Below are 13,004 nucleotides of genomic sequence, written 5' to 3'. Positions count from 1 at the left end.
TATGCAAATTAACATAGTCTGTTATGTGTCTTCTAGAACTGACTGTCAAAAAGGATCTGAAGAATCTCAGGGAACAAGGTAAGCCTCATTGCTTACTAAGTGGTTGCTAGGGTTCTGCTGGTCGGTTTGTAGGGTGTTCTGAAAGGTTGTTAGGATGAACAATGCATCGAATGACAGATAGATAGATACATAGATGATAGATAGATAGATTTCAATGGGCAATATTTGATAGAAACATTATTGCCTTGATTGCAAAACAAAGCAGAACTGCTTCTCCATATGACAAGACACCTCCGATTCCTGCATATCCAGCTGTTTGACAGGCACTGTGATGACACAAGAGGGGACATGTTTCCATTTTTCCAAATGATCCAGACATCTCGCAGTGTCCTCAGAGGAGCATCTATCCTCCATCACTGTCAGTCATTGGTCTCCTGGGGGCATATGGTTTACTGCCACAGACCTTTTCCACTTCAGTCATTAGGGTGCCTTGTAAATGAACTTAGACTTATGGACACATCTTGCTGAATGTCTCATTCCAGCCCAAATGTGATCTTGAGTTGCACATTGCTAAAACAGGACACATTCCCGTCTTCGACGTCCGGAAGCTTTACGATGTAATTAATCAAATGTTGATTCCACAAGGGTCAATAGAGTGGCGGGAGAGACGGATGTCGATTTCTCAGCTAAGTGAAAAAACAAGTGGTGTTGAAGGCAAGGCCCAGTGTGGATGCGCTGGATAAATCCATCAGGGGCGCTGACAACCAGCCGTCAGTGGCTGCACATCTGCGCCCATCTGCCCGAGGCTCGTGTCTTTTATTGCTTTTCATTGCTTTCTTCAGATGAGAGCAGAAGTTCACTGCAACTGAATCTCACATCCCTTGGAAACTGAGGCGATTATTACATTGCACAATGTTAGATTAATCATTAAATTAAAAGTTCTTTAGCTTGTGATCATTGAGAGAACCTGATTGTTGACTGAGTTAGAAGAGCTCAGTGCAGAGCTCAACATTAAGCATGGCTGATGTGAGAGTATTGGGCCAGTTGATGTAAATGTATTGTCATTAGGTCTCATTTAATGTGCATTTGAGTTTTGTTTTATGTACGTTACAAACCTGAACATTCGATTGTTGATGCAAATTCAGCTGATTTAAATACGACACCATGGTAAAGTTGGTTTAGATTTCGGTTTGTCAAAATTGCAAGCAGCATAATTTAGATCCATTTTAATTATAAACAAATCACGCTATCCCATGTTTTTTGAGCCAAATTACAGATTCAAAAGTTTAGAGTCTGTACGATTTTTTATGTTTTTGAAAGAAGTCTCTTATGCTCACCAAGGCTAATTTATTCAATCAAAAATACAGTAAAAACTGTAATTATTGTAAAAAATGATTGCAATTTAAAATAACTGTTTTGTATTTTAATATATTTTAAAATCTAATTTATTTCAGCAGCCATTACTCAAATCCTCAGTGTCACATGATCCTTCAGAAATAATTTTAATATGCTGATTGCTGCTCAAGGTTAAAAACAGATGTGCCGCTTAAAGGGATAGTTCACCCCAAAAAATAAAATTACCCCTTGATTTACTTACCCTCAAGCCATCCTAGGTGTATATGACATAAAATTGGAGTTATATTAAAAAATGTCCTGGCTAATCCAAGCATTATAACATCAGTGAATCGGAGCCCAAAATTTGAAGCCCAAAAAAGTGCATCCATCCATTATAAAGGTAATCTATAAGGGTTTGGGGCGAATCGATGCATTTGTGTAAGAAAAATATCCATATTTAACACTGTATAAAATACCACCTTCCTTATTCAACTTACAAAGAAAGTGTAACACCTCTTGCAGTTCAAATGCTTACGCTACGCCCAACGTCATACGTCCTGCCAGTTTGGCTTTTTTCTTAATGCTGCGGTCACCGAACGCGAATAGAGTGTCTGGTGCGAGTGATTTCCATGTTAAGTCAATGGAAAGGCACGTTGACGCGCGTCTGGAGGTCCTGCGGCGCGATAGATGCGTTTCGTGCGGCGCGATGGATGCGATTCCACCTCATTTGTGCGTCCAGTTCGCGCGAATTGAGCGTCTTGTGCGATATGCGCGTTACACGTGAGTGGTGATTTTGTGCATTCACACGTTTGAAGCGAATTCGCATCTGAAGCCCGAGTTGAAAAATTTTAACTTTGGCGTCAATTCGCGCCGCATTAACCAGTCAGGAGCCTGCTCGCTGCGGTCACTTGGTAAAGTGACGTGATGAGAAACCCTGCATAATTTAAAAATACTACTATTGTGTCACAAAATGAGGTTTTAAGACTTTTTCAGGTGAGAATGTAGTTGTTTAAAGCTCAAATCTGTGGTTTATTTATAAAGAGAGCGCCTATTTACAAAAAATTGTCTTTACGTTTTTGGAGTTGTGAGATCCAGGCGATCACCGGGCACTCAGCGCTTATTAACCCCAGCGAGAGCAGCCTTTCCTCGGCTAGTCCGTCTGACGTTTGCCGCTGGCTCTGATGTCCTGTAGTGGTTCGTCTTGTGTGGATCTAACGGGCGATCTTTGCTCTCATGAATCTATCATTTGTTGTCTGCCAAATCGTTTTGACTGAGGGCAAAGAGAAGTTTCATAACTTTTTTTTTTTAAGGATATTTAAATATACATGCATTGAAGATAATGTAGGAGTTGCCTGGACCACATTTGTGTGGCTATTAATGCTTAATATATATATTTTAATGAAAATGAAAAGAGGCAGAGTGGTGTTTTATGACATATTTCTCCTATTTAGCTTCAAACGCTCGATTTTTACGCGCGTCCAATTTGCTGTGGACGTGCGAATGGATTCAAAATTTTCAAGCGTCCAACTAGACGGGTCCTGAAAAGTGAAGCCAACCAGGTGACTGGATGCAGTGTAGGTCATAAACCCCACCCTCTCCATGAAATGTAATGAGACATAAACAAACTAAACAATCAAATTACACTTCAAATATATATTTTTCAAAGATGGTTTTTGTCATTTTAGGCAGTTTTTATCACGCTGATGTTAGTTCAAGTGTTCATTCTTTAAATAAGTTTTAGTTAGTTATTTGATGCTATAAATACGGGGGTGTGACGTTGTGATTGACAGCTGAGATTGACAGCTTCTCTGAGCGAAGTAGTCACTGAGGCTCCAACGGACATTTTACTGGAACTTTGGGAGGAGATTGAAGCTTTAACTTTAATCTCTACATTCCCATAACTGTTTATTTCACAAAAAGTTGTTGAGAGATTAGGCGGGACCTTGATATCGCGCCTCCACTTTGCTCTCATTACTGCTCAGTTTTGGGCTCCAAGTTGCTACTGCGCAGACTCAAGACCAAAAATGTCAGCGCCATACTTGAACACTGGCGGCTTCACTTACGTCAATGGAAGAGAGTGAAGGCGCGTCGTCCATGTTTTTTTACAGTCTGTGATCTGAAAGAAGAATGTCATATACACCTAGGATGGCCCGAGGGTGAGTAAATCATGGGGTGATTTTCATTTTTGGGTGAACTATCCCGTTAATATTTATATGGAAGCTGTGCTTGATGAATAGAAAGTAAAAAAAACGGATGATACTTGATGAATAGAAAGCTCAAAAGGACAGCATTTATTTGAAATAATAACATTTTGTAACATTATAAATCTCTACTGTCACTTTCGATGAATTGAATACATCCTTGAGTAATACAAGTATTCGTACTTATCCCGAAATTTTGATTAATAGTGTATGTTTATTAATTTACGGTGAGCCATTAAAATATCAGCAGTGCATGTATAAATCTACCGGACCAGAATAAAAATCCTTGGAACCATTTTAATTTGATTGATATTTATAAACAAACACATTTTGTCTCTTTGTCTCTTGTTCAAAACCTGAAGGACATCTGTCAACCTGACATGAAAAATTGTCATTGTTTGATGGCTTTTTGGCAGACCGGTTATAGAAAAGTGCCTGTTTACCACAGCAACGGACCAGGTGAGATGTCAATAGCATAACATGCATCATCGATCACCTGTCTTCAACCTCACCATCAATATTCGACCTAATGCCTCATGGCAGCATGTACTTTCAGCTCATCACTCAAACCAAGCGTTTCCCCAGCTGCTCCAGAGACTGTGCACGTTAGTGTGAAGATGCAGATGTTTGACCACACCTGGCAGCTGTCCCTCTTCCTCCTTGTACACGGTGCTTCCCTCCTGTCCGAGCGCGTGCAGCTCTACCCGGCTCCCCTGCAGCTCGTGCGGATATGGGGAATCCTGGTGACTGAGATGAGCTATGTGTTCCCCCCGGAGTCTCCTGTCCCCCGAGGAGCCACGCTGCCTTCCCATTTTCTCACAGTCATTTCCTCTCCTGTCAACCTGGGAATGTGCTGGCAGCCGTCAAGCCACGGAGACCAGGAAAACTTTTCCCATGTGACAGACATAACAACTCGGGGAAACCATTACTGTTCCTGTTTATCATACACCGTTACCTGGCACAAAGGACGGCGCTGCAAGTCAAGATGTACAAGAAAACAAATCAATCACAGAGCGTGATTCATAGCACGAGCGCTCCTGCATGTAGAACAGGATGAATTACGGAGGGATGCACCTGATTATCGGTGCGCATTCAGATGTTAAAACGCTTCTCGATGGTTTCAAGAACGTTCATGCGAGGCGTTCGGGCTTCTCAGAGCCCACATTTAATTGTATGTGGCAAATGATCCAGAATCCATGGCGCGTTATCTCAACCCAAATGTGGAAAGAAATGTTATTGCTCAGGGACTTTTAATCTCCCACAACCCTCTGTTCATTTCAGAGCAGCTCCCACCTGGTTTCCATGGCATCTGTCCAACTCACAGCAGGAAAGGAAGCAGATCTCGGCAGTGCTGAGTTCGCCCTCTTCTGGACGGAAATGAGGGCTCCAATAAGCCTTGGACTAATTAGCCATGCTGTCAAAACACTTCTGCACAAGTCCTTTTAGAAAACTCTGCTGCATGCTCATGCTGAACTATTCCGAGGGGAGATTTGTTAATTTGGACTTATGTAACGCTGCAGCTTGCTGCCATTACGGGAATAACAAATGAAAAGGTCAAATGATAGTGAATCCAACCTAAAAGGAACACCGTTCGGACAACACCCTTCATCCACCTTCGCTTAGGACAAACACATTGTGCATAAAAAGACACAACGGGGAGCGATTTCCTCTTTAAACGCTCTGATCAGGGACCATACCATACAACCGATTCTCATTTCCAGATATTCTAAAACTCAATAACCTTTTGTGTGAAGCAGTTTGAAATAATAGAGTTAAACATATAAAGCAAGCACCTTTATTTGTTTGAACAGATACATAGATTTATATCGTACACTTTTTTGCTATTTTGTGTTCTTATACATGTACTAACCGTGGTTAAAAAAAGGCAACTGTTAATGGAAACAATGGCAAGTATACAATACAATTAGCAAACATATCAAAATCAGTTTTTACAACATTTTTAGCAACCAATTCTTTCTATTGGTCTGCCATAGTGCAAACTGTGTGGTTTGAAGACAGAGTGTTAGCGTGATATTAACATTCATTCTTACAGTTCCGATGTCTCTGTCTCGAACACGTTTCAATGTGTAGACCGCATTCACAGTGCCTCTGCTTCAAGTCCTTCTCTCCCCTAATGCCGATCTCAATAATACTTCAAGTGTGTAGGGCTGTTGGACAGATGAGTAGTGGACAAAAGCTATGGTTAACTGTGTGTTTATTGCAGTGTATGTGGAAGTTTGCGTCGGATAACTGTATTCAAGCTCGGTTCAATGTTCGAGAGTCGCGCTCTGTTTCTCTTGGATACTCTTCTCAAACAAGCTCACTGGTTACAGCTGTTACAGTAGAGATCTAAATGAATGCGTTTTGGAGCGGTTGTGTAATACAATTTTTGTATGTTGTCTGCGTATCCTAACGAGAGTATTCTGAAAAGGTGAAAACATGAAATAAAGCAGAGAATGTCGTCCATTTCAATAGTGTCCATTCCCAAGTCAAGCCAGTAGACATTCCTTTAGTATATCCATGTGACATTGGACTCCTGTGGTAGAGATACTGATTTAGAGGAAAATGACAAAAAACATAGTCAAATGAAGCGGTGCCCAGAGAGTGAGTGAGCGTCCTTCTATTGCACAGTGTCTTGCGGAAAGCACTGATAATGAATGGCGGGTGGTGTGATGATCAGATGTCCGGGTCTTTGAGATGGATCAAGTCCTGTCTGGGCACCGGTTCACGAGCAGCCACAACGGTCTACTACCATTGAGGGGATCTTGCCGTAGATGATCTGCTCTTTGCCGTTGAAGTAAAGCATGTTGATGGGAGACATCTTGGTGGGGGTGCAGCAGGGCCCGGCGGTGCCTCGCGGATTGGCCTTGTTCACCAGATGGGTGTGGGGATACTTCTGCAGGTGCATGTAGTCGCATTCTCCCGAACAGTAATTCGCCTTATAGCGTTTTGGAGCAATAATCCAGTCCCAGCCGAAGTCCTCGAAGTCCACAGTGAGGGGGTATCTGCAGCATCGAGACTCTGAGGAATTCTCGTCGCAGTCCAGTCCAGAGTCCCTCCGGATTCGCTTCGGGCCCTCTGAGATTTTCACCTCCATGAAGGGGAGCTGTGAGAGAAAGAACCCAAAGAGCCTTTCATATCTATGGGCTATCGACAAGACAACTCTCAGTCTGACCTTGAAATCGCATTGTCCAACCACGGACAATGCTTCAGCTAGCCAATTCGGATATGATTAGGAAAGGGAATGGATTTAATGATTCTGGGTCCGATACCACTTAACAATTCCCGTTCCTTAACGCTGCCATTAAGGATTCTTCTAGTAAAAAAATTTAATTGATACTGCATTTACTGCCCCCAGCAAATCATGAGATCGTTTTAGATTTCAGCAGAATCAATATACAGAAATACAAGTAATACAATTTTTCTCACATTTTGTATTCTATTTAAATACTAAAACTGATTACAACACAAGCTGACCCAACTCTGATTCAGGTTTCAGGAGCCTTAACATCATTTTTTCAATAGTTTGTTTTGAGTCAGATATGGTAAAAGTAACTTGCGATTCATTGAGTCAGTTTAATTCTGTAACCATTTCGATTGATTCATAAGTGTTTTTCACAATATAGAACTGGCCAATAAGAGTAATTCGTTCGGGACTGTACTAAGGCGATGTTTATTCATTACAAGAACTAGGTCAACAACAAAAAAAATCGTTAGTTCTAAAACCGAGTTACAGTGGTCGCGTGGTTCGTTTTTGATTCACTAAAAAGAACCGGTTTGAAAGAATCATTCGTTCAGGAATCGGACTACATTTTATCGCGCCTATTGATTTTGATTCACAAAAACATTCAGGACTTCTCTGACCACTGAATGTTTCGCACTGTAAATTCTGTAGCGATGTTGCGCGCTCCTAAACATTCGAGCAACTGGCACCAATTTTGCTGGTTTAAAACAAAATGCTGTATAACTAAACCATATCAATACTTTCTTGATATTGTCATTCACAATTACTGTTGGCGGAGCTCTGTTTAAAAGCGGTTGCATTGTGTAAAAACGCACATTTGGTAACAGCTCAACTCACCAGTCCATCCTCTCCAGCCTCAGCTGAGGTGACGGCCAAGTCGTTTCCCTTCGCGTCATACGCGTTTATCTCGATGCCCCAGTTGGTCTCCGGTTGTCTTAACCACACCGTGAGCACCTGCTTTACATCTATACTCTGCCAAGACGTGACTCCTGCGTTCACGTCGATCTTCAGGGATCGTATTCGTATGTGTCTTCCTCCGTCCGTAACGGGCATCAGCCGTGATATCTGTAAGAAGACGGTGGTCGCTTTTTCCGCCGGTCTCAGATGAACCCAGAGCTGCGCTCTTACGATCCGGCTCGCTTGGATTTTCGGACTGAAGGAGAAAAAGCAACACTTCGGTTTCCGATCTACTTGAACGATGGGGTCAGCTGGAAGAAAAGGAAGAGAAAATAAATCAGAGTGATTATACGGGATCTACTGGTTTTCAGTGACGGTTTAATTATTAAAGCGATCCATAAAACGACGCACTGATATAATTGGGGAAAAAATACAAATGTAACTTGAATAAAATAACGTCGACTAAACCCACAAAATTAAATATATTAGGCTACAGACAAAAAGGAGACATTTTGTATGTTAAACTTAGAATGACTATCTAGCTTGTATATACGTTATATACATACGGCATTGCAGAAGGAAATATGTATACCTTTAAAAACGCATGGATCGGCTACAGATTTGCTATCTATATTTAGACATTACATAAAAGGCATTGCACATAGCCAATCTTTTGGGTTAAAGGTTAAACGTGTACTAAGATATGAACCAATTTAAACTACAGTTTATAGTTGATATCACGTGTGGTAAAGGTGAAAACATTTTCTTCTGACCGACGCTGGTGCGCTTTTGTTGCGCTTCCATGTTCAGCGTGCGTAAAATTGCATTAGCAAGGCTGAAAAAGAGGTGCAGAAAGCCTTAAAAAGGCAGGAAACAAGAATTATACATCTTAACTGTGCATTTCATGCACAATATCTGCCTTGTGAGTGCAACTGGCTTGGGCGTAAAGCCTGCGTAAAGAGCCTCTCCAAGTAGGCTATTCCCTAGATTCTTTGTCCGTATTAAGAGGATACATTTACATGAATGAATCTTTGAAATAGATGATCCTTACGCTCTGTGGCCATGGTCATGATGGTCTCTGTGGTGGCATGTTCATCATCCTCTTCCATAGCTCCATCCTTACTGTCATCCCCCAGAACATCGTACTGATCCAGAAGTTGTTGCAAAGGCGGTGCTTTGGGTAACAGCTGCTTGACCACGTCCCGGCTGATGTTTGGAGCCTGTTTGAGTCGGAGTTTGCTAAGAATTTGGGACTTGATGGCATGCAGTCTCATCAGCTTGCTGTGTTGTCTGAACTCACATGTGGAACACTGCTCGCTTTCCTCCGTGGCTGTGGAAGGCTGCTGGTGCGCCGTTATATCTCCATTACCCACTGGACCACATGCAATTAATACACTTAGAGAAATTAAAACCTGCGTAAAATGCATGTTCCAAAGCGTGCTAAAGGATGTTTGCTATGTTTGATCTGATTTGCAATGGAAATGAACCTCACCACGCACCGGACAAGTAGATGTCATGCTTAAATTCGGCAAGGCTTTTTATACTGCAACTTTGGCCACTCTATTGTGTCGTAAGATTCAATGATTGGCTGAGCTGGCAACAATAAACCTAATGGACAGAGCTGGACTTCTTTCGCAGTTCTTAAAGAGGTATGACACATCTTCGAGGACTCGTGGAGGAACCAGTTGAACTTGAAGGCAAATTATGCACATGTATTTGAAAAAATACGCACGTTTATTATAATATTTCAGAGCGTGCATCCAGGGCGCTCACTGTGCGTCGTCAAACGCAACTGACCCATAACGTAAAGGCTACGTTTGATATTTATTAATATAAAATCATACGCAACAGAATATTTGTTTTAATATTAAAAACAGTGCATTGCAATATAAGGCACCTTGATGTTCTACACTACTTGACATTTACAATTGAGCAGAATGCTTTATATTGTAGGTAAAAAGGTGATTGGCAGCCTTAACGTGGGTTCATCTGCTCATTTATATAGGCTATGTGAATAACTATTGCTAAAATGACAGTGTGTTCTTAAACACTGCCTTTGTGACATTACATTTCCCCTTCTCATTTTTCTTATGGTATTTGAAAAAGAGGCATTTGTGTAATGTCAGTGCAACGCAATTTCACTACGTATTCTTAAAAGTAGCATATTGAAAAATCACAATTCATCTTGTTTGCTTGCACTCCTTTATAGTTACAGCTCATTTCATTTTTTTAGATCCGTGGCGTCCGTGGATAAGATGCATAACGCCATCTTGTGGAAAGACTTGCGCGTTAACCAGGTCTTTGCACTGTGCGAGCATATATTAGTAATGATACATAAGGATAGTTAGCACGCAAACATCATAAACAAATATAAAGAAATGGTCTACACAAATATTAATCGGAAAACACAAATGTGTTGGATCATGACATGTCTTTAAATGTCTTTTGTATGTGTCATAATAAATAATGTGTGTTTTTATGTGTTGTGTGGACCCCAGGAAAGCTGTGCTCTTGGGCATAGCTAATGGGGATCCAAATAAAAAACAAATAAACAAAAAATGACATAAGAAAATATGTAGGACTAATTAAAAACGACGGCGCTTTGGAATACTTTATTCCGATTGGCCAATCGATGAAAATTCTAAGCTGTAGAATTGACTGTTTTAAAAAAAAAGAAAAGAAAAGGGAATATTAACTGTTGGCCATGAAAATCGATTTCCCATGCATTACACAGTTTCTCCTTCTCACATAATAAAATTATTTTAACCCAAATCAATATTTCGTTTAGTAGCCTATGATTAACGGGATAATGTGCGGTCATCCGGTCATTATCGCAAAATAAACTCTTTTAGGGTCATACAAGACTGTGCCTGGCGACTGATCACCCTGTCAGGAAACATTTAGCGATAATTAGCCGATGACAAGGCATTATCCTTTACGTAATATCACTTAATATCGCAATATATGTTCAAGTTCAATCTAGAAAGTAAGATAATGACGGAAAGAACTCAAACGGAAACAATGACCAGAAATTTTTCTTGATTTATATTTAAATGCATATTATGCTATGATAATTTCTATGGGGATAAAACACCTTACCAGTCTGATGAAACATTAACTGAATTAACTAGCCTACTGAATCATAGCCTATAGGCTAAGACACAACTATTATCTCTCTGTAGCTATGCTATATCACAAAATAACAAATAGGCTACATATTCCAGTTTCTGGTGGGTCTGCTCTGCATTATACATCTCTATAGGTCCTAGCATCAAAAAGTTTTGGAAACTATATATATTATTAAAGAAAACACTCACTAGGTGGCGACATTGTATTGAAAAAGACAACGAGGCGCAACCTGTGTCTTCGTGTGTTGCAGTAACCTATTTCACCCAGTTTACAAACAAATGTTTAGGCGAGGATAGCACTAAGTGTGCACGTGAAGTGAACTAAGTGTGTACGTGAAACAGAAAGAATTTCCCAGCTGCAAATTCAGTCATATGGCCATGGCTGAATGGGCAGGGAGGAATTCATAAACAACACGGATTAATGCGCTATCGAGCTCCATCGCTGTCCTGAAACTGAAACGTTATCATCATCATTATATGTGGACTCCGGACGCACATGCTGAATTCTGACCCGAGTTAGCCTACAAGAGCAAGTTCATCAACACGCTCTCCCATTCTCCTGTGGAGTAACCGAGACGGGTGAAGAGGAAGGATATGAGTGTGGATTTATCCTCTTAAATAACGCGTCTCGGTTTGGATTAAACGATTTCTTCGATTTTTATATAATATTGACGCTCACAGCCTGCAGTCCGAAGGGGTATGTACCCGCACTGATAATATCACTGGAATGTGCACTTTTGACATTACATTACAAAAACGGATTTTTAAAATCTGAAATATCATTTTGACTTGACCTTGAAGCTTTCTTGACACAAATAGTACGGAAATGGAATTTACTAGAAAAATTACAAAACTGCAATTTTTGTCTGTATAGCATTGCAACCAGGATATAATCCATCATGCTGTTTTTAAGCTGTTGATCACTTCAGATTTGCAGACAGTGATTGTCTGTTGTCCTTGGCTGATATGCATATGATGTTTAGAACCGGAGTAATGTCATTCAAGAATAACTGCCGAGAGGAATAATAACATTATTAGATATACAATATTAACAGACGGCCAGAAGAGCTTGTAGAATTAGAATCCACAATATTTCTCACAGAATGCGATTTATATTTAAATGAGACATTATTGATGTTGGCATCTGTGTAATTGCAGCAAATGGAGTGAATCACCACTTTCGTGGAGGAGAAGTCTGTTAGTCATTAGCTGTCCTCAGGAGAAGCGTTTCGTGAGGCAGGCAGCACAAGATTGCCTAAATGGCCAACTGTTATAGACGTCCGAATCGTGAACGAATCGTTCGTTTGAGTCGGATCATTTGAATGATTGGGTTGATCGGTCTGAACGATGCGTTCGAAAATCGGTTTTCAAGTCAACCGGTGGAAGATCATTTTAGTGTGAAGCAAATGAACCGGTGTCGCTGATGTGGAGAAAAGCAGATTTAGTTGACGTGTTTCAGATATAACATACTACAACGTTATCGCTATTCATATGCTATGTTTATGCGCATTTTCATAAATACAATTCTTCTAAATATTAAAATACAGTTAGCCTATTTAAGATTTTAAATTACGTAATGAGTTGAATCTGAACTGGGCTAAATAAGCTTATTACTAGAAATTTGACTTAAAGGCACAATATGTATGATTTTTGGATTACAATATTCAAAAACCTCTGTAATATGTTGCATATTTTGTTGACTTGTGCACTTACATTATCCGCTTCCAAGAATGTTTAAATCCAGAGAAATAAGCAATTTTAACCAGGACACAGACCGTGTCTGTGCGTCGCCTATAAATTACATCATATTACAGGCCGCGTTAAGGCCTTTGCACACTGTCCGAAATTCGCATTCGAAATTTTAGCAGGTCAAAAAATAAATTCGACCTCACGTTATGTCAATCACGCTTGCACACTGCCTCCGAAAATTTCGTCCGTCAAAAAAACAATCTTAACAGGTTCGATTTTCTGCATTTTTCGCATCCGTTTTTCCCATCTACAGTGCCGATGCCCAACCTAAAACTGTTGGCAATGGTGGTGAATGAATCGCCAGTGCTCAGATACCTACAATTACATATACAAATATTATTGTATCAGAAATACTACAAATATAATTATAGCACACCAAGTCCCTGTAAACCGTGTGTGTGTGTGTGTGTGTGCGCGCGCGGATCAATACCTTAGACATAGCTACTGCCA

At 40.5% G+C, this 13,004-nt stretch overlaps 1 protein-coding gene across 1 annotated transcript; it reads right to left on the bottom strand.

Annotated features, from left to right (window-relative positions):
* Positions 1-5,316: 5,316 nt before the first annotated feature.
* mstnb (myostatin b) lies at positions 5,317-9,190 on the bottom strand. The gene is made up of 3 exons (XM_079822270.1): positions 8,729-9,190; positions 7,618-7,988; positions 5,317-6,642 (listed from the first exon to the last, which is right to left on the bottom strand). The coding sequence occupies exons 1-3, from the start codon at positions 9,102-9,104 to the stop codon at positions 6,262-6,264; spliced, it is 1,128 nt and encodes a 375-aa protein (XP_079678396.1). The 5' UTR covers positions 9,105-9,190; the 3' UTR covers positions 5,317-6,261.
* Between the last annotated feature and the right edge of the window lie 3,814 nt (positions 9,191-13,004).

The sequence above is a fragment of the Gobio gobio genome, assembly GCF_949357685.1.
Source record: "Gobio gobio genome assembly, chromosome: 7".
Lineage (NCBI taxonomy): Eukaryota > Metazoa > Chordata > Actinopteri > Cypriniformes > Gobionidae > Gobio > Gobio gobio.
Note: the sequence above shows the minus strand (reverse complement) of the source record. Positions and strands in the feature narration are given on the sequence as shown.